Source organism: Salvelinus fontinalis, chromosome 37 (genome assembly GCF_029448725.1).
Source record: "Salvelinus fontinalis isolate EN_2023a chromosome 37, ASM2944872v1, whole genome shotgun sequence".
Taxonomy (NCBI): domain Eukaryota; kingdom Metazoa; phylum Chordata; class Actinopteri; order Salmoniformes; family Salmonidae; genus Salvelinus; species Salvelinus fontinalis.
This window is the reverse complement of record NC_074701.1, coordinates 16,705,163-16,730,987: the sequence shown is the minus strand read 5'-3', so window position 1 is coordinate 16,730,987 and position 25,825 is coordinate 16,705,163. Positions and strand designations below refer to the sequence as shown.

General features: G+C 43.1%; 1 protein-coding gene across 6 annotated transcripts in view; it reads left to right on the top strand.

The window, feature by feature from the left end:
- usp54a (ubiquitin specific peptidase 54a) overlaps window positions 1-25,825 on the top strand; it is a 92,931-nt gene that overhangs the window by 26,972 nt on the left and 40,134 nt on the right. For all 6 annotated transcript variants that reach the window (XM_055902168.1, XM_055902165.1, XM_055902166.1 and 3 more), the window contains one exon: window positions 17,735-18,429. In XM_055902168.1, coding sequence (XP_055758143.1) covers window positions 18,283-18,429 — 147 coding nt within the window. In that variant the 5' untranslated portion in view covers window positions 17,735-18,282. The remainder of the gene's footprint in view (window positions 1-17,734; window positions 18,430-25,825) is intronic.

Here is a 25,825-nt window from a genome sequence, read left to right as displayed (position 1 = left end):
ATCTCCAAAATAAACTTTTACCTACGAAATAACAGAATAGCAGGCATGACTAAATTGAGTTCGCTATACGCTATATGTTTTGACGCACCTGCTCTTCAGGCTACTTGATTTATCTTTGGTGGTTGGAATGAGGACAATATATTTGGTTTGTTTTCATTATTTTAATTGGATATTATACTGAGTCCCCTGGCTAACAGCTATCTTTGCTGCATTGTGTAGTGTATTCACATGTAACCTTTGACATAAATGTGCGTGAATGAGAAATTGAAACTTATATTATATTGTTCAATTAAAATTAGTGTATTGGATTGATAAGGGTTACATGTACCGTAGTTTAATCAAAATAGCCTTAGTCATTTTCCTCTTCATTATGTGATAATTATCATGTTGTGAATTAGTGTGATAATGAGTCATGATGATTCATATTTTGTTAGGCTATTGCTATACATCTTGACCAGTCATCTCTTCACAAATACTTGTTATAGAGACAGACAGATCCACTATCATTGGACTTCCACTTTAACATCAGAACATCAGTCAAATGAACTGATTTCACCATTACAAGACCGGTCTACTTCACACTGGGTTCACCTCCAGAACTAATGGACCGTGTTAATAGGCTTTGGTGCCCATGACAGGCCAGGACTCGCTGCACTCTGGCCCACCCACTGTTGTGGTGGGGTGATGGTCTGTGTGTCATTGTAGGAAAGTGGTGTATTGACATACTAATGGTGTGTACAGCGTTCCTTTTGGTGAAACCATAGGCTAACTCTTCTTTCATAAGCTTTAAACTCATTCAACTCAACCAAATGTATAATCTGTCAGTGCAACTGTTGCATCAGGTGTCTGGATTATTGTCTGAGAATGATGGAAGGAATTTGGTTGACCCATAATGACATCACCAGGTCATGTCCTCTGAAAGGCTGGGTGGATTTTTTGTTGTTGCCATATTGCTCATATACACTAATTTCATATCAGAAGTGCTAATGGGGTTGGGGCTAGGTGTTGGTTTGGTATAAGAATTTGGCGTCTCTGGGGCAAGGCGTGTCTGTGGGTTTTGGCCGTTTTGTGTCGAAAGCAGTCAAGGCTCATTAACACATACAGCCAACATCACAGCATCTCTCTCTCTCCCTTTCTCTCTCTCTCTCTCTTTCTCTCTCTCTTTCTCTCTCTCTCTCTCTCTCTCTCTCTCTCTCTCATTCCCCACCCTTCTATTCCTCACCCAGTTTTCACCCCCATTTGATATATTGCTGGTCATTGAAGGACACAATATAGGCCTACCATTTGTGACTGACATGGTTCATATGGGATTTCCCAAAGATAATCGTTATTGGTGGAGTTCTATAAGAACCTTTTATTGTATTGTGTAATAGCAATCATTTCGGTCATGGTAACACAGGTTAGATTACTTCCACACAAAGTGTTTTTGCTTATTGGGATCCACTAGCAATGACAATTTTCTGTGCTGTAGGTCTGATGTTATTTATGTTTAGGCAGGCAGCAGAGCAGTATTTAATCCAAGCTAAAAGGCAGGGGCTAGCTGTAAACACAGAAGATGCCAATTTTTTACTTAGTTTATGTTATCCTCCGCTGCATTTTTATTTGTCCTATGCGGGTTCAGAAATGGCTCGGGGTTAGAAAAGCAAATGTAAAATAGTTACGACTGGGAATCTATCACTTAGGCCTATGAGCAAATAAACAATAAAAATTTAAAAAAAGAATAAAAAAACATGGTATTTACACATTCATCATCATTAAGCTCCTTTTGAAGTGTGGCTCCCAATGGAACAAGTGATGTAGGGCTGCCTTGGAAGTGTGCTTTAGTAACGTTACTGCCTCAGCTCTTGTGTTTGGGCTGTTGTGTTTCTGTTGACCTTACCACTCTTGTTTTATTGAGTTGATCCCAAGTTGTGTTGTCCCATCAAAATCAAATACAATTTTATTGGTCGCATACACAGATTTGCAGATTTTTTATTTTATTATTATTATTTTTTTTCACATTTATTTAACCAGGTAGGCTAGTTGAGAACAAGTTCTCATTTGCAACTGCGACCTGGCCAAGATAAAGCATAGTAGTGTGAACAGACAACAACACAGAGTTACACATGGAGTAAACAATAAACAAGTCAATAACATGGTAGAAAAAAAGAGAATCTATATACAATGTGTGCAAAAGGCATGAGGAGGTAGGCAATAAATCAAATAATTACAATTTAGCAGATTAACACTTGTGTTTCTAGTTCCAACAGTGCAGTAATACAAAACATGTAAGAAATATCAGAACGAGAAATGTCCGAGTCTGGAATATATACACTACATGGCCAAAAGTCTGTGGACACCCCTTCAAATTAATGGTTTCGGCTATTTCAGCCGCACCCGTTGCTAACAGGTGTATAAAATTGAGCATACAGCCATGCAATTTCCATAAACAATCATTAGGAGTAGAATGGCGTGTACTGAAGAGCTCAGTGACTTTTAACGTGGCACTGTCATAGGATGCCACCTTTCCAACAAGTCAGTTTTTCACATTTCTGCCCTGCTAGAGCAGACCTTGTCAACTGTAATTTATGTAGTGGAAACATCTAGGAGCAACAATGGCTCAGCCACAAAGTGGTAGGCCACACAAGCTTTTTTTAGTCGAGCAGTCTAAAGTATATATATGTATATATTTTTATGACACATGCGACACCTGTCTGATTCATGCCTATCTCAGTGGACTAATCCATTGCGGAGGCCAGGGGGATGGCACACCAGTATCATCAGTAGTACATTTACTGTTAATTACCATAATTTCTGATCTACAATGTTTGTTTGGTTAAGGTAATTTCTGTTAATGTGTTCAATATATTATTATTTCAGTATTTTATCGTTGTCATTGTCGGAGTGAACACGTTGTTCGCAGACCACACAACCTAGGTTACACTTGTGAAGAACACGTTTTGGTTTATTTCAATGTTGCAAGTTTGCTAGCAGGATCTTTAGGCCTGACCCAAGTTAATAGTGATACAATGTTTCAAGTTCCTTGCAGACAGGCCATGCGTAGCCAATGTGATTTATAGGATATTTATTTTTATCAGGATATTTTCTGCCTGCAGGCTGCAATGTTTTTATTTGTTGGCTTTATGTAGGCTATTTTTATATAGTTGGCATTGGAAGTTACTTTTAGAATTTTGATTAACCACATGATAATGATTTTGAGCTACAAGGGCATTATTATAAAGGAAACTGTTTCATGAAAATGTGCATATAAAAATCATAACTGGCACTCAGATGGTAGAAATGGTAAGATAAATTGGCACTCCAGATGGAAAAGGTTGTCAATCTGCGAAGGCCAGCAGCAGCGGGAGGAAGAGGGTCGGGAGCAGTTTTCTTTTTTTTCTGGTTAGGTTATCTTGATCTCTGGCTCCCTCGAGTCATTTGTGTGTCTTAATTATTTAGTCACAGTGTGCTTAAAGCATCAGACAAGCTCAGTAGCCTACATATAGTTGATTCTATTATAACACACATGGTGTAGGGAAAAAGACACGTTTAAAAATGTAGATGACTAGTTCAACAAAGATTTGTTTTAGTCGGGGACAGCACAGGTGTGTATAAACAGTATGGAGAGTATATGAATAGAAAAGGTGTGTACAGTAGTAGTTATATAACATGAACCTTGACTAGAATACAGTATACTGTACATATAAAGTGGGTAAAACAGTATGCAAACATTATTAAATTGACCAGTGTTCAATGCCTCTATGTACATAGGGCAGCAGTCTCTAAGGTGCAGGGTAGAGTATCGGGTCGGAGCCGGCTAGTAACAGTGACTAAAGTTCAGGGCAGGGTACTGGGCGGAGGCATGTCTGTCGGCGCCATCTTGCTTCTATCCATCCACCCCCCTGCGATGCTGAGAGTTGAGTTCACATGGCTTCTTGGCCCGGGTTCAGGTGGCACTTTATCATACAGATGGTAAGATGAATAAGCAGGCCTGGGTGCCAGGACAAAGGGACATTGAGTGCTGGATGCCTGCGAGAGAGAGAGAGAAACATAGAGTAAGTGATAGTGCTACAAAGTGTGACCAATTTTGCTGTGCGACCAGGAGTTTTATTTTGGGAGCCTTGCGACTAGGAAAACAATCTCCGAGATAATTATTGTTGTACTGATAAGGCTCCGCTGTACCGTTGATTCCGAGGTCCTTAGAAAAAAAAGCAAGTGCAGATTCGATAGCGTCTAAAGGCTGCACCATTACTACTAACAGCTGAAACAGCTTGCTTTAGCACAACCAGGTCAAAAGATCTGGGCCCAGTTTCCCAAAAGCATCTTGTTCATCATTAGAACTTTCGTTGAAGCATCGTTAAATATCCGAGCTGTTTCCCAACACCATCGTTACTAAGGTTGCACAAAACGCTTGTTATTTACCAACTGCCTCAGACCACTCTAAGTGCATCGACAGATACGTTTTTCCCCCTACCGCGTCACTTTATACACAGAAGATCTCCACTAAACATAGAATCAAGATGTTTATATGTCTCTCTGTGACGCTATTGACTTCACAACGAAGTTGACTACAAATACAAAGTTGCACAATGTCTTTGCAATTGTTACAAACAAGCGAGGGATAAACATGAAAACTGAGATGATTGCATTAAAAGATAAATAGCCTACAGTATAGGCTACATAGGCCTATATCATTTTATAATATTGTAACCAATTTCATGTTCATTCGAGTTCTATTTTGCTAATTGTAGGCTATTGTAATTTTTGCCTCCATATATTTCACGATATGTAACAACAACAAATCTCGATTTAGTGCATTGTCATAGAATAAGCTTCCTCAATTTTTGCAGCCATACGTGATATCATCTTTCTAGGAGCTGATCCATCATCAGTATTGTGGAAGTACCTCCTTTGTTTCGCTCCGCATATCCATTAGGGACGCAAAAAGACAATACAGACTCAAACTTGAATTGATGTTTGACAACTCAGATTCGCGTCACATGTGGCAAGGACTACAGACTATCACAGACTGCAAAGGCAAATCCAACTGTGTGGTGCCAACCCAAGCCTGCCTCCCAGATGAGCTTAACACATTCTATGCTCGCTCCGAGGCAGACAATACTGAGCCATTCAGGCAGACTCTCACTGCTCCAGACGACCAGGTGCTTTCGCCGTCCTAGGCTGACGTGAAGAAAACTCTCAAAAGAGTGAATACTCGCCAAGCCGCCGACCCAGATGGCATCCCTGGCCACGTCCTCAGAGTGTGTGCTGACCAGCTGGCAGGCGTCTTCTCGGACAACTTCAACCTGTCCCTGTCTCAGGCTGTAGTCCCCAACTGCTTAAAGGAGACCACCATCGTCTCCGTGCCCAAGAAAGACAAGGTGACATGCCCAAATGGCTATCGCCCCGTCGCGCTCACCTCAATTATCGTGAAGTGGTTTAAGAGGCTGTTCATGGCCAACATCAAGGCCAGCATGCCAGGCACACTGGACTCACTCCAATTTGCCTACCGCTCAAACAGATCCACGGAAGATGCCATTTCCGTAGCTATTCACAAGGCTCAGAGCCCTGGGCCTGGACATCACCCTCTGCAACGGGATCCTGGACTTCCTGACGAGCAGACCACAGGCTGTGAGGATTGGCAACAACACCTCCTCCACACTGACTCTTAACACAGGGTAGCCCCAGGGATGTGTCCTCGGGCCTCTGCTGTACTCCCTGTTCTCCCACGACTGCGTGGCTTTGCACAGCACCGACTCCATCATCAAGTTTGCTGACGAGACCACTGCATGATAACCAACAACGATGAGTCAGCCTATCGGGAGGAGGTAAGTGAACTGGCACTGTGGTGTCATGATAACAACCTCTCCCTCAACTTAAGCAAAACAAAGGAGTTGATTGTTGACTTCAGGAAGCAGAGGAGGGAACATGCCCCAATCCACATCAACAGGACTGCAATAGAGAGAGTCACAAGTTTTAAGTTCCTCAGCATCCACATCACGAGGACTTGTTTGTCACTTGTTAGCAAACGTTCTCTCTGGGTGGTGTTTTGAGGAATGCATGTTACATCTTTGGCTGTTGTAGCTAGCTAACAACCTGGCAGAATAAGAAGCCTACATTCAATGTAATACATGTGTCACGATCGTTGTAGTGAGGAGACCAAGGCGCAGCGTGATGATAATACATCTTCTTTTTAATAACGAAGAAGACTGAACAAACTATACAAAATAACAACACGAACGTGAACGCTAAATGACATGAGTGCAGACATGCAACATCACATAGACAATAACCCACAAACCAAACTGTAAAATGGCAACCTAAATAGGATCCCCAATCAGAGACAACGATAAACAGCTGCCTCTGATTGGGAACCAATCTAGGCCACCATAGACCTACATATGCCTAGACTACACACACACACCTAGACATACAAAAACCCTAGACAATACAAAACAATCATATCCACCCTCGTCACACCCTGACCTAACCAAAATAATACAGAAAACATAGAATACTAAGGTCAGGGCGTGACAACATGAGTTGAATCAAAACATGTTTTACACCCTAGTTCATGAATTAATGCTTGGAGTCTTCACAGATCGTGTGACATAAAACACTAACTCTCTATCCTTGCATTAATGACATTTATGACAGTGTTATTTGTCATTATTAACAAATAAGAATTGAATTAAAACATTGAACTTAAGCCCTGTACTATTTATAGGTCTTGGTTATCGCTTAAAATACACTGTATGTGTAACTATGCCTACTTAACATGTCATGATGTTTCACTGTGAAAGAGCTCTCCTGGGCTCACATATCCAAAATAATGTAGGTCTATGCAGTTGCAAAATCGAATGCTTCTAACCAAAAGAGTCAACTATAGGCCTACTTTCATTAACGTATACTTGTTGGATGGATTGGATGCGCATTGGTGTCTAGCTGTAGGCGTGTTGTCTAGTGATATTGTCGACCATCAGCTGATCCAGGAAAGAAAACAAACATCTTTAGAAAAGAATATAGGTAAATAAATGGTCTGCTACCTCTGGTCACGGATGGCAGGGAGAACCCCAGCACCCACGAGCACCTGAAAACCAAAGCATTGAGTGATCTAAAGAGCTGACTGACAACAGCAAGCAATGATACATCAATGGATAAATGTAATGAGTTGGAATAAAGGATATTTTTTTATTAAACGACGCATGGCAAACAAATAGCAAAAATGAGGAAGTACAAAGGAAAATCAATGTGTAAAGGAGCTCAGCTAAAGCTGAAATTCAGTACTACTGAGTGGACAGCGCCACCACATACTGTAGAAATAGATTGTTTAAACCATGACAGAGAGGTGGGGGTGTTCGTTTCATTGGAAGCTTTTATTGTCATATTTACCACGGCTTTTTAAACAAATATTAGAATGGTTAAATTTCATTATTTAGAGGACCCCACCCCCCCCAAGTTTGACTTTTGTTGCATTTAGGGGAGCTAGCTTCTCATTTAGAGTTGCTAACGTCTCATTCAGCTCCCCCTTAATTCGCTCCATGATTTTAGCTTTTTATAATAAGCTAGTGTCTTTACAGTGTTACATATTAGTTTTTTGCAACCAATACATTTTTTATATTTAGAACCCTGGTGAGTGATCGAGTGAGAGAGTCAAAGAGTGAGTGACTGAGGGAGTGAGTGAGGGAGACAGAAAGGCTGAAAGCCGGAGATGGAGCTCTGTGCCCAGTCTCAACCTCTCTCTCTGGCTGGCTTCAGCCCAGTTCATCTCCACTGATCTGGCCAGAGTGATTGCTGCCATACCCTCCGCTCACCCCTGCCCTGCTTTCCATCTCTCTCTCTCTCTCTCTCTCTCATCTCTCTCTCTCTCTCTCTCTCTCTCTCTCTCTCTCATCTCGCTCTCTTTCTCTCTCTCTCATCTCCTCTATTCTAGCTACATAGCAATGTCTCCTAGTTTTATCCTCTCAAACTCCTTTTCAGTCTCTTTCGATTTTTCATCTCTCTCACTGTCAGTTACTTGAAACTATTGAGTGTTCTCTTACTGCTTCCCACTGCTCTCCTCGCACTTTTCTTTTTCTCGGAAATATTGATGGAGGTGGAAAGAGGTTGTACGGGAGAGGGGGAGAGGGGTGTTGGTACTGACCAATGTGTCATCATGTCTGGTGTGTTTGACCATCCACCCCACATACCCACACCCTCATCACAAAAAACAACCTTCTGCATCTGCCCTGTTTTCTTTGGGAGTGGAAATGTTATTGAATTGGAGGTCTGCGCGGGACTGATTTCATCCTCCCGCTCCCGCAGCTTTTCATACCGTACCCGCTCACTCCTGCTGGCTTATTTTCCGACTTCACTCTCCGCGGGTTTGGTAGAAGGTGGATGTTTCCGGTTTTCAAGGATACGGTATAGTCAACCTAACTTCCGTTTCCCCTGAAAAACGAATATCGGGACTCGGGTCAAGGGGCCTTTTAACGCCCGCTACGTTAGGTTAGTCCAACTCCCACCCGCTCCCACAAGAACTAGCCCCGAACCCGACCGCAGTCCTGCAAATTTTATTTTAGGCATAGGTCAGGCATATCGCTTGGCAGCCATGGTCCCAGCAATTTTGCGCCCTGTAGGCAATATCAAAAATAACCCAAGAAATATGTTAAATTACCAGAGATTCTCACTTGGCCCATTAGGGTATATTAGGTTATTGGTATTCCTGGGATATATCAGCCATTAGGCTAGACGTAGTTTGAAAGAGAGCCAGAGTTGGAACGTAGAAGCACGGGGGTTATCGCACTTGCACTTTCTCTCCAGCTACGTTTTGCATAATATAGCATACTTTAATAGGAGCGGGATGTTTTGCAGGCAGAGACAAATATGGGTGATCAGTATTTATTTACAGAAAATGTAGTAGGCCTAAACTATAGCTTTATTATATTTCGGAAGTTCATTTCCTTGGAAAGATAACCCCCATGGTTCTCCGCCCATGCATATAGCATGCTTTGTTTAATAGAGACCACACGCAAACCTGATCTCACACGCCCAACTAGGAGAGGAGAGGTATGGCTACTGAGATTAAAGCAGCAAGAATGATGAGAGCGGACACTTGCACTTTCTCTTACGTTTAGCCTACAGGCTACCCCTTTAGGAGCGGGACGATTTCCATGCAAAGACAAAAAAATAGGTTATCAATATTTATTGAAAAGGAAAAGGCGCAACGTTGCACCTCAACTTTTAATTGTCAATAGTTATTTCCTGAAACTGTAGTAAACTGTAGCCTAAACATACTTAAGCAAATTTCCTTGCTAAAATAGGCTAACTGCACCATGCCTCTCCACCCATGCATTTCATTTAGACCACCCATATAGCCTAAAGCTGCACTTGATCTCGCACACCCAAACTAGGAGAGAAGAGGTGCTATTGAACTTGAAGCAGCGAATGATGAGAGAGCGAGTGTGTAAATAGTGCGACAAAGAGGTGCTTTTTATTGGCTAACGCATACCCTACAAAACAGACAGATGACTATTTCCAAGTAGGCTAATCTGCGATACCTAAAAATATTGTCTGTCTGATCTCGCGCTCGCCGCATGAAAAATGTAGAACGCGCCGCAATGATGTCGGGTCCCACGGTAGCCCCTTATACTGAATCCCTCCTTTTCCCACGTTCGCAGGCTGCCACTACCCCCTGCCGTCTGCCAGAGCTCTGATAGCGTGCAGACATGCAGCCAGGATGGGTGTGTGTGTGTGTTTGTATGTGCACACTGCACACTTACATTGTTTGTCCTGGCATCACCCCATACCGCACAGCATGCTTCTAATCTCTTCAACGTCTCTCCCCCTTCCCCACCTGAGCCATAGCAAGTCATTTCAAACCTAAATCACAAGTGCGTGTGAATGACTGAGAGAATCAGGAGTCAGCCTTAAGATTTCAAGAGTCATTAATTGTCGCTAGATGTTGTCTGTCTGCAAACAGATGTAGGCCTATGTTATGCTACCTTATGTAATACTCATTAAGACCCAAGTGCTCTCTCTCTCTCACTGTGAGGCAAAGCATTTTCTGCTGAGATTAGTTGGTTTATTCTGCTTTAGTGCCACATTCTCAGTAACAGTAAACCAGATACAAGAATTATGGCAAGGTTATTTCAAGATTAATTTAGCCTGTCTCTCTCTCCCTCCTCCCATGTTAGAACGATCTTCCAGGCCAGGTCATTTTAAATAGGGCTGGAGCTGATTACATAAATACAGTAATGCCGCATTAAGACAATTAGGAGGCCAGCTTAAATGCCCAAACAGCCCAGATTTACCAGCAATGCAAGCCGGGGACAGATGTTTTATCATTTGGCAGGTCAGAGGCCAGGGTTTTAATAGTGGCAAACGTTATTCAGGTTAGGCTGCTGGAATACAGACAAGTCAGCAGTGACCTCTTTCCTCATTGTTTGACCAACATTTCATTGGTATCCCTCATCAAGTCCCCTCGAACTGTTCATTCAATGATTGCCTTTTGACTAGTAGTCAAAGCCAGAATCTGCCAGAGCCTTGGCTCTTGGTTTAATGGTGGTGTGATTCTCACCAGCAGGGGTCCTGTTTTCATGTGTCACTGTAAGCTCCTAGAAGGTCCTCTTGGCAGAAGTAGATTGTGGTAAAATCATCAGTAGCTGAAGCTGTTACTGTCAGACTGGGGTGTGAGTTTGTTCGATGGTGAGACTCCTCACTGTTTTCATTAATGAGGGAATGTCAATATCAGTGTGGCCAAACTGAATTCCTCCCCTGTCTCCAATGAAAGTGAAACAACATCAGGGCATGCCATTTCCAGGTTGGAAGACTTTCCTAAAGGCACAGACCGTTGTTGGTGATCAGGCTACAGATTTGCCAGTACAGTCCTAAATTCAGTTGATATAGTCAATGGCAGCACAGCAGTGGGCCTGCATGTGAGCACTAGAGCACCAGTCTTTGGGAGCGAGCCCCATGCAGCCTCCACAAGTCTACTTTGCATCCCCCTGTTGGCGTAGTCCCGGTGGAGGCCAGGCCCTGGCACGGCGCCCCTGCCAGGCTGGCAATGTGGTGGTGTGGTGCTGGAGGGGTGTCAACGGGAGGCATTAGTGGTGATTTCTAGGGGTGCGGGCGGAGGAGGGGCTACACTCAGCTACAGACTGTAATCATGTTGCGTAACCACTTCTAGACAAGCCCCCCCCAGGGAGTGACTGCCAGTAAAGGTGTTGTAGACTGTCTCCTGCCTCTATTGATGATTTATTATGAGATGATATGGAATGTGGGGGGGGGGGGGGGGGGGGGGGGGATTACTATGCTGTGTTGTGTGTGTCTGTCTTTATGCCCGTTAAGCTGGAATTGCACCAAAGAGTCTTGTCAGGCTTCATTTGCTTAATCCTGTTCGAGGCAGTATAACGCTATTTAAGCTTTAAACAGCGTTTTACTATTGTTTATACTTCTCAAGCACCCGAATGGTATTTCTCTGGGACATACAGCTTTATTTAATTTGATGGGGTATTTTTTTAAGAAGCCTTTTCTCACTTTATCTGTGCGGTGTATGGCAGACAGGATGGGTGAACTGTATAATGGCCCATTAATGTCGTCAGGGGATATTCCGTCTCGCTGGCGCTCAGCTCAGCCTTTTCGCCTCACTGAGTTCAATTGAATTAGTCAAAATTGGTGGGTTTCAGTCACACTGTGTACACACTGCCCAGTCAGTGTCACACAGCCACAAGGGTCCAGCATCATTCTGGGTGGTTTGCTTTAGTATGGATCTTTCTTATGAAGGACCATGATTCATTTTAATGCAGATAGATGGGTATTGATTTAGTTTTTCCAATTTTGATTCTCCTAACCTTTCCTATGTAGGTCCTACTCAAAAGCACGTAGGCTAATCTTACCTGACAATCATATGGCGAGAGAGAAGCCAACACGTTACCATGTGTGTGATGGCACCCAGGCCTGTTGCAGTGGTCTGCGTAGCTGCCTGGTGAGAAAATCACTGTGAGCAGAGCTGGCCTGGACGTGATGGGACACGCACTGATCGATGTGGGCATGTCAACATGCCTCCTGGTCAGAGAGGCCAGTCCATCAGCACCCAGCCCTCTAATCAGATGTGGCAGCCAGTTGCCTGGCAATGGGCGCCATCTTCCCTGAGTCAAACAGATTCTCTCTCGGGTCCCTGAATGCTGACTGAAGGCTGTGCTGCTGTGTGAAGAGGTGTATTTAGGGTGTCGTTATCCTGACTCCCCTTTCATCGATGACTTCATTCAGTAATGATGCCTCTTTTAGAGAACATCCCTTCTGAGACCCATTTCCTATGTCCTAGGACATCTAAGTGAATGAAAAGAGATGGATGAATTCAAACACCCTTTGGAGCACATCATCAGCTGTCATCTAGGCCTATACTTTTGTTGCCTAGGAGACTTAGCCCACTTTGGTTTTCTGGCTTTGTGGCACAAACCGGCCAAAGCGCTCGCATAGCGCAAGCTTCGGTTGAAACTGGAGCCACTGTGATCATCAAGCATTTCAATCACGCTTCCGAAGTGTTCTCATCTGAAATGAGTGTCTCGCACTGAAGATGCTGCCTCCGTTTTTATGCTTCTGGTGTTGCATACCGAAAATAACACCTCTGGACTGCTAGGGATATGCTTGCAGTGTAGTTTCCCAATGTAGTGTCCCAATTACCTACCGCTTAGAAATCATCCAGCACTTGTGGTCACTTCTTTGACAATGATGGCTTTTGGAGAACATTTCATCTGAGCTGTCTGTAATGAGCTCATGTGAAGGCAGCAGGGAGGGAGGGAATCCCGTCTCTCTCCATGAGTATCTGGGACTAGTAGCATGTTTTCTAACTCCCTGTGGCTGCCCCTGGCCATGTGGTGTTGTAAATGCACAGTGGCTACGGGCCATGCTGAGGGAGCCTCCTACAGCCCAGTAGACATCTGTGTCTGTGGTGGAGCTAATATGAGCTTCATGTCGTAGCGTAGCGGCTAGGTTAGTCAGGTCTGCCTCCCTCCCAGGCCCAGACAGATCCCTGACCAACGGGACAGACTAATCCTAGGCAGGGTCTGATCAGGCTAATCTGCCCACATGACCTGCCTCTTAACTGAACTCCCTCCACTCCCCCAACAAAACGGTAGTTAGCTGTATAGGAGACGCCCATGCTACACTCCCCCTTAACCTCGCCCTTGGTAGGGAACACTCAGTCGGGATGATAACAACACAACACCACCTATAGGAGATGCCCAAGCACCCCCAGCGTCTTCACCCAGCATTGGTGTTAACAAGCCACCTCATTACAGGAAACGTCTAAGCCCCCCCTTTGAACCCTCTCCTCCCTGCGCCGGTGATTAGGCTGCTTCACAACCGTCCACCTATAGGAAACGCCCATATAATTCCCCAGCCCAGCCAGCCAGTCCCAGAGTGGGAGTGTGTGTCTGTTTGACCCTCAGCTCAGGGATTGTCTTACTCCCACCACGAGCGCTGAAAGTGTTGTTTTTGTCTGGCAGAGGAACTATTTTGGACTCAGCACCATTCACTGGGCTTGTGGGATAGAGAGGACAGGAGGGCTGTTGATCCTCCTCCTTGAAGTAAACAAGTAATTACGCAGACATGCATAAGTGCAGAGTAGAGACACAGACACACGCCGTAGTCTTGCTCAGTGTCGCCTCAGGTTCACCAAGAGTCTATCCTCTTGAATAAGCGACGGTGATTAATTGTTCACATTTAGTTTTTTTACACCGTTTTTAATAAAGTGTGTGGAAGGAGGACATTTCTTCCCACATTTGAACAGTGGTGGTTTATGAATGACTCATTAATGAATGACTCATTCAGGATTATTAATGTTTCCCTTTTGGTGTCTGCAAACACAAAACTCAAAACTTTGTGTCTGTCATAGGCAGACTGTGTACACTGTACACCAGAGGTTGGTTGATCCTGCCAGTCGGTGCCACAGGTCCGGGTTGTGAAGAGCAAACACAAACAGACAGACATGTGACCTGGTGACATCACAAGTACAGGTCAGCTTGTGATTCAACATTGGGTAAACACATCCAGAGGAGAGAAGCAGAGAGGAGTGGAGGAACGAAAGAGGAATTGGAGAGAAGGCTCGGTTCATCACAGCCACCACACACAATAGGGATGTACTGACTCTTTCTTGCTCTCCTCCTCTGTACCTCCACCTTATTACCTCTTTCATTGTTCTCTCCCTCCTTCTTAATCACTCTCCCTTTCATCTCACTCCTCGTCCCTTCCTTGCAACTCTGCCCTGAAGTCGGACCATTTAAAGCACATTGTGATGATGATGGATATGGAAGGACTGAGAAAGAGCCTACTTAAAAACCGCCAAGAGCTCCGATTTTTAGCCACCAAACCTAATAAATGTTTCATAGTATCATAAATGTTACCATAAGCATATACAGTGTATTCGGAAAGTATTCAGACCCCTTGACTTTTTCCACATTTTGTTACGTAACAGCCTATTCTAAAATTGATTAAATATTTTTTTCCTTCATCAATCTACACACAATACCTCATAATGACAAGCAAAAACGTTTTTTTTCTTTTTTTTCTCCACATTTTTATAAATACAAAACTGAAATATTACATTTACATAAGTATTCAGACCCTTTACTCAGTACTTTGTTGAAGGACATTTGGAAGTGATTACAGCCTCAAGTCTTCTTGGTTATGACACTACAAGCTTGGCACACCTGTATTTGGGGAGTTTCTCCCATTCTTCTCTGCAGATCCTCTCAAGCTCTGTCAGGTTGGATGGGGAGCATCACTGCACTGCTATTTTCAGGGCTCTCCAGAGATGTTCGATCGGGTTCAAGTCCGGGATCATGCAGAGATTTGTCCCGAAGCCACTCCTGCAATGTCTTGGCTGTTTGCTTAGGGTCGTTGCCCTATTGGAAGGTGAACCTTCTACCCAGTCTGAGGTCCTAGCGCTCTGGAGCAGGTTTTCATCAAGGATGTCTCTGTACTTTGCTACGTTCATCTTTTCCTCAGTCCTGGATAGTCTCCCAGTCCATGTGGCTAAAAAACATCCCCACAACATGATGCTGCCACCACCATTCATCACTGTAGGGATGGTGCCAGGCTTCCTCCAGACATGATGCTTGGCATTCAGGCCAAAGAGTTCAATCTTGGTTTCATCAGACCAGAGAATCTTGTTTCTCATGGTCTGAGAGTCCTTTAGGTGCCTTTTGTCAAACTCCAAGCGGGCTGTCATGTGCCTTTTACTGAAGAGTGGCTTCCGTAAAGGCCTAATTGGTGGAGTGCTGCAGAGATGGTTGTCCTTCTGGAAGTTTCTCCCATCTCCCCAGAGCAACTCCGGGGGCTCTGTCAGAGTGACCATCGGGTTCTTGGTCCAAGGCCCTTCTCCCCTGATTGCTTAGTTTGGCCGGGCAGCCAGTTCTAGGAAGTGTCTTGGTGGTTCCAAAATTCTTTCATTTAAGAATGATGGAGGCCACTGTGTCCATGGGGACCTTCAATGTTGCAGAAATGTTTTGCTACCCTTCCCCAGATCTGTGCCTCAACATCCTGTCTCGGAGCTGTACGGACAATTCCTTCGACCTCATGGCTTGGTTTTTGCTCTGACATGCACTGTCAACTGTGGGACCTTATATATACAGGTGTGTGCCTTTACAAATCATGTCCAATCAATTGAATTTACCACAGGTGAACTCCAAGTTGTTTTAACATCTCAAGGATGACCAATGGAAACAGGATGCACATGAGCTCAATTTCGAGTCTCATAGCAAAGGGTCTGAATACTTACGTAAATAAAGCATTTATTTTATTATAATTTTTTTAATTATTGCAAATATTCTATAAACGTGTTTTCAATTTGTCAATATGGGGTATTGTGTGTAGATTTATGAGGAAAAACATGTTTTTAATACATTTTAGAATAAGGCTATAACGTAACAAAATGTGAAATACTTTCCAAATGCACTGTATACACTGAGTGAACAAAACATTAAGGACACCTTCCTAATATTGAGTTGCACCCTTTGCTCTCAGAACAGCCTCAATTCGTCGGGGCTTGGACTCTACAATGTGTCGAAGGCATTCCACAGCCCATGTTGACGCCAATTCTTTTCAAAGTTGTGTCAAGTTGGCTGGATGTCCTTTGGGTGGTGGACAATTCTTGATAAACATGGGAAACTGTTGAGAGTGAAAAACCTAGCACCTACTATCATACCCCATTCAAATGCACTTAAATATTTTGTCTTGCCCATTCACCCTCTGAATGGCACCCGTACACAATCCATGTCTCGATTGTCTCAAGGCTTAAAAAACATTCTTTAACCTGGCTCCTTCCCTTCATCTACACTGATTGAAGTGGATTTAACAAGTGACATCAATAAGGGATCATAGCTTTCCCCTGGATTCATGGAATGTGTACGTGTGCCATTGGTCAGTCTACATTATGTCATGGAAAGAGCAGGTGTCCTTAGTGTTTTGTACACTCAGTGTACAGTTGAAGTCAGAAGTTTACATACACTTAGGTTGGAGTCATTAAAACACGTTTTTCGAGCACTCCACAAATTTCTTGTTAACAAACTATAGTTTTGGCAAGTCGGTTAGGACATCTACTTTGTGCATGACACAAGACATTTTTCCAACAATTGTTTACAGACAGATTACTTAGAATTCACTTATAATTCACTGTATCACAACTCCAGTGTGTCAGAAGTTTACATACACTAAGTTGACTGTGCCTTTAAACAGCTTGGAAAATTCCAGAAAATGATGTCATGGCTTTAGAAGCTTCTGATAGGATAATTGACATAATTTGAGTCAATTGGAGGTGTACCTGTGGATGTATTTCAAGGCCTACCTTCAAACGCAGTGCCTTTTTGCTTGACATCATGGGGAAATGAAAAGAAATCAGCCAAGACCTCAGAAAGAGAATTGTAGCCTCCACAAGTCTGGTTCATCCTTGGTGCGACTGGCTTCCGGGTTGGCTGTGCATTGTGTCAAGAAGCAGTGTGGCTAGGTTGGGATGTGTTTCGGAGGATGCATTTGTCCCTCCCGAGTCTGTACGGGAGTTGCAGCGATGAAACAAGACTGTAACTACTACCAATTGGATACCATGAAATTGGGGGGGAAGAAAAAAAAGTTTCCTTCCATATCACAAAGGGCAATGAGATTTGTAATATTTACAAATGACAAGGGTTTTATAAAACCACTGTGGAATTACCACTCTCTCTACGCTGTCCTCTCTCTACGCTGTCATCCTCATAATCACCTTCACACACCTGTGTCCGCCCACCGAGCAGACTTTGCACAGCTTTATTTAGCCTGTCTGTGGATTTCTGATTAGAGTGCCTCAGACCTGCACCACTCGTGGCAGAGTGACGTCACACTACCACGTCTCCTGCTAGGCATTATCTGCACGGTGTGTGCTAGAAGGAAGGAGGGAATGCAGTCCCAGGCACTTGTGCAGAGACCCAGTGGAGGGTGGGCTTTGACTTTTCTCCCGTCTTAACGCTCCGCAAATGGGATGACTGCCAGCAAATCTATTCCCCTTCCACCGTGGTGATAGTGGAGACATCTGCATACTGCGTGTGGAAATCGAGTAAAGACAGAGGTAGGGCAGGGAGAGCACTGGAGGAGACATGGCATTTTGAGTGGGAGAGAGGGTCTTGATTGTAAATATATCTCCCTCTATTGTGACTTTAGTGTGGGAGTGTGATTAAACCAGTGAGGGGGAGGTGGTATGGGGAGGAGCCCGCTCATAAACTTCTATGTTCTTGTCCCCCTGCAGATCTGCTGAAGTGTGAACTTTCACCTCTCTCCCCTTTGGCCTGTTCTGTAAAGAGCTTCTGTTGTTGAGGAGCTAAGACTGCTGTACTTGGCTGTGCAGGAGACACCAGTGAGGGTCGACACACCTGCAGCAGCAACAACAACTACCATCAACGAGTCCCCTAGTGTCAGACGTCTGTGAGATTCCACAAACGAGTCCAAGAAAGAGGGGGAGTCCAGGAGGGAGACTGAGAGGGAGTGAGAAAGCTAGAGGATGAGAAGATTCCACTCGCTCTATCTCTCTGAAGACTGGATTAGATAGGACACACCCTGTCCGATATTGCACTAGGAACATTAGAGTCTCTGGACTCCATCAGTCAAATCAAACCATTGGAAAAACTAACCACAGTTGTATTGATTTTTGTTTTGTCTTTCTAGCCCATTTTGGACACCCACTGATTTTCACTCTCCGTTTTTTTCTGCCACTGCAAAGATGGCCCTGTGTGTTTTGTCATGGGGGCGGACTGTTGAGTGTTGATCCCGGGAAATAGGTGACTCACAGCCAGGAACATGTCTTGGAAGAGGAACTACTTTGCGTCCAGAAGCGGCGGACTGCAGGGGATCTTTACCCCACGCACCATGACATCCATCGCCCCCAGTAAAGGACTCAGCAACGAGCCGGGCCAAAACAGCTGCTTCCTCAACAGCGCACTGCAGGTAGGGATACAAACAAATACACTACTGCTTGCATGCACACACAGCAAATTTTAGATCAGAATTTTAACACCCAGAATCTTAACACCCACAGTCAAATTATATGTGACGCACCAAAATAATGTTAAAACTTTTCAAAGTGTTCACAAACTAACACCCCTAGAGTGGCGGTCCTTAACACCAAGGATGTTGCAAATTCAGACTTAAATTAATACTTTATTAGAGCTGTTGCTGTTACACTTTTTTATGTTAGGGAAAAGCTCATGTAGTGTTACAGTATTTTTTTTGGGGGGGGGGGGGGGGGGGGGTTTAACGATGTAGGTTGTAAACGCCTTATTTGCATATGCCTTTCAATTGAATGTGAGAGATACCCACCCATTAATGTGTTTGTTAGTGACAGAGACATAGTTGTTGCATTCAATAACTTTTAGTTCTGAGGCCTTCACCGAGTTAGTGACTGAACAAGTGAATGTGTTTGAATTCAAAGTCAACCCTTTATATATTATACATTTCATAAGGCCTAGTTATCATTAACATTGTGGTCTGAAAATACAATTTTGCCTCATGGGCTACATCAGACCTGCAAGTTACAATAAACTGGTTTGTGAAGTGATTATTTATTCCTTACGGTATCCTGCCAGAGGGAGGACATCCAACAATTTCAATATTTTATCACCCACAACCTGCATTCAGAATGACTGCTCTGGTGAAAGACATAATAAACTAGACTACCTAAACCATCTAAACTGGAACAACCATCTCAGTAACGGGTGCAATAAGTCCAACCCCTTACAGATTGGATTAGTTTAGAAACAAGTTATTCATCTTGGTATAGTATAAAATCAATTAATCAGTCAATGTGCATGCAGAAACATAAATACTAATACAAACTATTGGAAATATCTACCTGCAACAAAGCATTCCGGGAAAAATTATATTCCGGGAAAGTCTTTTTCGCTCTGATAGAGTTAATGGAAATGAGCTCAACACAGTCGAGTAACAACAACACCACACAGTGTTGATTATACTGTGATTCAAATAACACTTCATTTATTCACTGCATTTGGGGTCAATTTCAATCCCACTGATGTTAACCCCCCCAGAATCAACACTAGGACTGACCCCATTTAGCGAACTGGTTGATTGTTTGGTATATAGGCTGTTGGTCGACCAAAGATTTCTTTGATGTACAAGACACCTGTCTTGTCTGAGTGGACTAATCCATTGTGGAGACCGTGGGGATGGCACAGTCCATAACTCGTAAGACGTGCTACTGAAATTGTATATGGCTAAGGACAATGGCAAAATAATTTTATAACAAATGCGCTTTCTCCTGCATTCTATAGTGGTCGCTGTCTGCCGTTCTGAAATATCAGTGCGCTGTTGAATTGGCGCCTTTTCCTAGACCATGTTGCTATTGTCACGACTTCCGCCGAAGTTGGTCCCTCTCCTTGTTCGGGCGGCGCTCGGCGGTTGGCATCGCCGGTCTTCTAGCCATCATCGATCCACTTTTAATTTTCTATTTGTTTTGTCTTGTCTTCCCACACACCTGGTTTCAATTCCATCATTACATGTTGTGTATTTAACTCTCTGTTCCCCCCCATGTCCTTGTCCGGAATTGTTTGTTGTAAGTGCTTGTGCACGTTATGTCTGGTGTGCGACGGGTTTTGTACCCATTATTTGATTGTTCTGTTTTCCGGTGGTTTTTATTATTAAACTGCGCCGTTGTCAACAGTTTTTTCTCTCCTGCGCCTGACTTCTCTGCCGCCAGTACGCACCCCTTACAGCTATGTGGATAATAGCAAAGTTAACCAGCATATTGGTGTTGAGAACAATGTGGCGGTAGCAGCAGCGGAGTTAGGAGGCAAGAAAACAGCCCTTGCCTTAATTGTATAAGAAAAGTGAGAAGAGAGGAAACCCCAAATTAATTAGGTCTATAATCAACAGCCTAACTGTTAAATATGCCTGGCTTTATTTATCATTCATATACAGTACCAGTCAAAAGTTTGGACACCTACTCATTCAAGGGTTTTTCTTTATTTAGACTATTTTCTACATTGTAGAATACTAGTGAAGACATCTAAACTATGATATAACACATATGGAATCATGTAGTAACCAATCTCAAAATATTTTATATTTGAGATTCTTCAAAGTTGCCATCCTTTGCCTTGATGACAGCTTTGCACACTCTTGGCACTCTCTCAACCAGTTTCATGAGGTAGTCCCCTGGAATGCATTTCAATTAACGGGTGGGCCTTGTTAAAAGTCGCAGTGATGAAACTGGCTCTCATGAGGACCGCCACAGCACTTTTTACCTTAACACCAAGATTTGAACACTTGCAAATTTGCTGTGTAGGCTACTGTAGGCTGTCTGACAGGCCTATCGGGGGCTATACCATGGCAAAGTTGAATTACAATCATAAACTGAGATTTTATTGAAATGATGGGTCAATCACGCAAATAGGCTTAACTATTTGCATTATTCATTTATAACGGTTTGTTTAACATCAGGCACAGGATAACATATACCGGGGGTTTTCGAAATACATACTGTCCGGTTTTCAATACCCTCGCGGGTTCTGCTAGGAGGTGTGCTACGCCACTGCTTATAATTAACTATAAGTTAAGTTTAACTATAAGAAATCTAAGATGTATCAAATAAATTATTTCAAGCTCAGGTTTCCAGCTATGCATTTGGTTTGCTAACTTGCTAGCTAAGTGGCTAGATGTCAAGATCAAGCTTCTTGGTTACAACAGAGACATTCAATCCCCTCCTGGATCTCGATCCCTGCTGCCTAAATTGTTTTGTGCATTTAAAAAAAATTATATTATAGAGCCCTTTGTGTGCACTTCCGGTAATAACGTATACCCTGGTATGGTACAGAAACGGTATGACGGTATGAAAATCTGAATACCACCTAACTCTAGCACAGAAATAGGGCACAATTGCCAGAAAATAAGCTTGTGAAAGTGTTTTTTGCACAGAGATTTTGAGATCCTCTGTCCAACTTTCATCATTAAAACTCTCCTGTCGGATTTATCTATGATTATGCACATGCGTAAAGGGATTTATGTACAATCCTAGCAGTCAACCGAGTTAAATCGACATCCTTTAATGGAAAAAGATTTTAATAAGAGTTAAATAAGGCGAATTATCATTGCTGTTGCGACATATGCACATTTCTTTATTATGTCACATTAGCTCACAATAATTATTATTTTGAAAACAGAATTTTGCTTCTTACTTTGATACAAGTTACGTCGACATTCCTTCTTAATTTGCTCGATAACGTTATGGAAAAAGAGTTAGACTTCTGTGAGATTTCAGGGAGGAGCAGTGATTACAGACAGTAATAGACAAGTCCTGTGTGGCACCCTTAGGAAAATATAGTGAAACACAACTCTCTGAAATACGTGTTAGTATCCTCACTTGACATGACAGAGAGATGACGATACATTTAATGTAGCATGATACACACACACAGAATGTTCTCAGAACTTCATGCTCCAAGTGTAGCTTTAAATATTTCAGTGCGGTAATGTTCTTCACTCGGGAGTCTGCTTCCCATACTTCTGGCTTCTCATACCCACATTTTCAGATTAGTCCAATTTCTAATCTGTCAGTGATATGAAACTTTATGCCAGATCTCATTATAATCAGCCTTTGTTCCTGACTAATCCCTCTACTGATGCAATACTGTAATTACAGATTCTCTACAATGTCAATCCATTGATAAATATAAAACAACAATAACAGCAATTAATTTGTTCTACTGTAAAACTGTCCATTATTTGGTCGTCTTAAAATCCAACCACTGCAAGTCACCACACCAGCAAGTCACCAAGTCATCCTTGAAGGACTCATGTTAAGTAAATGATTGGTGAAGTAGGCTTGAGTCTTCTGAAATGCCTGGATAACCAGTCTCTTATTAGTGTACTCATAGATACTTTACTTGACGTAGTGGGTGGGAGACCAGGACTCAGGACTCAGCCTGAACAAGTGGCTTAAGAAAGTGGTTCTACCATTGCCTTCTATAGGACTGCTGCCCAGGCACTGCCAGCTTGACTGGGAGGACCCACTCACACCGTACTTCGGGGGAAATGGGAAAGGCGGTTCCAAAGTTTAATATGGTGCCTGCCAGGCAGTCAGTCGCCTGTGACTTAAGCCAAGCTTCTAGTCCCCATAAACAATTGTCAGACAGATGCTGCCATGCACCATAATTACCCAGCCAAACAACCTGTCATTAGTTTTCACTCTATTTTTGGATTACCATATAATCAGCCAAATAGAAATACAGGGGCTTAACTGACTGATAATACCGCCAAAGCTACAAATGAGTGTCAGTTATGAGTAAGGAGACAGAGGGGGGGGAGCTGATAATGCATTGTCTGCTGCTGGGAGCCATAACAATATGCTTGAACAGCGTATCGGCAGCCCGGGGGCGAAAACAGTCCTTTTTTGTCTGAAATTAAATGCTGTGCGTTAACTAGGCTTCATTAAGTTCTCTGATATTGTCTCTCATTTTGCCTACACATGGTTTAACAGGCATAACTTTGTTGAAAAGGTCATAATTTGGGAACATTTGAATATGGGCATATAAAAAGGATTTAAGCAAATCATTTCTATGCTGGGTTGGAAGTACACTCTTAGAAAAAAGGATATTTGGACGTCCCCATAGGAGAACCCTTTTTGGTTTCAGGTAGAACTCTTTTGGGTTCCATGTAGAACCCTCTGTGGAAAGGGTTCTACAGTACGTGGAACCCAAAAAGGGTTCTACCTGGAACCCAAAAAGGGTTCTACCTGGAACCAAAGGGTTCTTCAAAGGATTATCCTATGGGGAGAGCTGAATAACCATTTTAGGTTCTAGATTGCACTTTTTTTCCAAAGAGTGTACTGTATGTCAGTCGGTTTGCAATCCACTGTGCATTTAAATGTGTAATCTGGACATATACATATTGCTATATGTTATTAGAATGGTTTCATTTCAGTCTATTTCTGAGTTTAAGTTTGGTTAAGCCTATTGTACAGTATTGTTTTGTAATGTTAATTTGCTACAGCTCAAAACACTTCGATTGATGTCCAGTACCCACCATGTTAGCAGAAACCACTTCTGGTAGCTGCAGTACTCTGGGCTTAATTGAAAAGCCCTAAATCACTGCCCCTGGGTGAAAGGGTTTATTGAAACCTGCCATTCTGTCTTTGCTTAGGGGAGAGGATCTGAGGTACCTACCTTTGAGAGATGACTTAAGCACTTACGTACAAGTTCCTCCCTATGTGGATGAGCATCAGTCTGTGATGGAACAGAATCTTACTTGTACTTTCGTTGGCAGTGTGAATACCTGCCTGACGCCCGAACAGATAACTTCAGCTTTACCCCTCTCTAACATCACCGCTACAGTTTTATCTAATCATGTTATTTTGAGTTTCTGAAGCATGCTATGCAGGGACGCACGAAAGGCCATTGTGTTTGAGTTCACATTCTTCATCAAATGTTTGAAAGTAAAACCTTCATACCGAGGCACATAATAAGAACCAGTTGAGTTACAGGAAATGGGAGAGGGGAAAACATGAGAGGAGGAGAAATGTAGCGTCTAGACACCCCCTGTGTTTGTAAAAACGTATCTGCATGTAACTCTCACCCATGAGTCATGGGTAATGGCTCAGTTTAAGATTAAGGACCTTCTGGCCTTAACTAATTAGCGTCCTATCATGTGAAATGAATCCAAAAGAAATGTCAAGACTGATATGTAACATTTGAACAGGACACAATGAAAACATGTATAAACTATCTTTAGATTGATTGCAACATTCTAGTGTCTCGTTTCCTAACACCCGGCATTGAGCATCTAGGCCTATTTAATTGACAGCCTATTATGTACAGTAGGGATGGCAGTTTGCAATGATTTATTCAAACATTTGAATATGTTAATGTAGTCTTACAGAAGAACAATCTTTCTGCTGAAGGATTTGCCACTCAGTTTTCTATGTGTTCATCAATTCCCTTGCTCTCATTTAGACTGATCACATATGGGGCTGACTACCACAGCAAATCGTCTGTGTTTTGACTGTCTTAGCATATCTGGTTTTAAAAGATGAAGCAATTGAGTAGCTCCTATTAAAGCCGTGTTGAAAAAAAGGGGCATGGGAGCAAGTCACTGCATTGAAAGTTTCATTGAATGTCCTATAAATCCCAGGGGGAAATCATGTCACTCTTTCATAAGATGTCCGATTTAGCGCTGAAGGACCCAGTTCCATTCGAAATAGGACATTCTTTTTGCCAAAGGACAGCTCCACAATACTCTCTGATATTCCATATCGGAAAAGAAGCGGCCCATGGCATCCCTCTGTCAAGTAAATGTTTTCCAGAATGAAAACTTCATCAGATGGAAATCTGTCCAATCTAGTGGTCCTGTGTGTTGGGTATTTGGGAATCTGTCTTTCATGTGTTCTAGGGCTTGAGATGGAAGGAAAAAACAACTATGACATAACCCATTTCCTGTCACGACTCACGACTGGAGCAAGCAAACAAAGCAAAGCATGCCTACTTCCTGGTGGCAGCTTAGTACTTCCGGTGTCCTAATGATCCCTGGAGACTTGAGTTAACAGCTTGAGTTGAGCATTTGTCTGCTGTTCAGAATAGCCTTGTGGTGTTTGTTTTGATTATAGTAATTACTTGCACAATTTGTCTCTGTCTGATTTGGTCATATTTCTAGCCTAACATTTTTCCTACAGTTGCTTTGAGCTCCACACCTTCTATTTAACGATAGATACTGTCCATAGTTCTGATTAAGTTCAGTGTTGGGAAAACATGAGAAATATATCACCTGACATACCATCTCAGGAAACAGATGTCCTGCGGTTCAACAGAGCCCTTTTTCCTCTCTCCCTCCTCCCTCTTTCCTTCCATCAGTTCCTCTCTCCTTCCTGCCTTCTCTTTTTCACATGCACTTCATGATAATGCAGAAACAAATAGTCAACGACGGCTCTTTTTTTCTGCTGGGCTATCACTTTCCTCCAGAGCTGTCCAGTCGGGATGACTTTGTCATGCTCTCCTGCCTCTCTCATTTCCATATCATGTACAGAAAGGGGCCCGGGAGATGCCTCGAGGCCAATAGGAGAGCAGCATCTGTGCCGTGTGCCTTCCTAACAACCCTCTCCTCCACGCTCCACAGTTCAACAAGGACACGCAAACCTGGGAACAAATATGTTGAGCTTCACTTGCCTGACTTGAGCGGCGTGGCGTGCAAGTGTTGTATAATTGTGCCCAAAGTGATCAAGAGGATGTATGCTTGGAATACCTAAGGGCCTCACAGGGCCAGTAGAAATGGCACGTTTGTGAATTGTAGTAGTTGGGTCTGTACTCAGATGAGGAATAGTTGTTCTGACATCTGATTA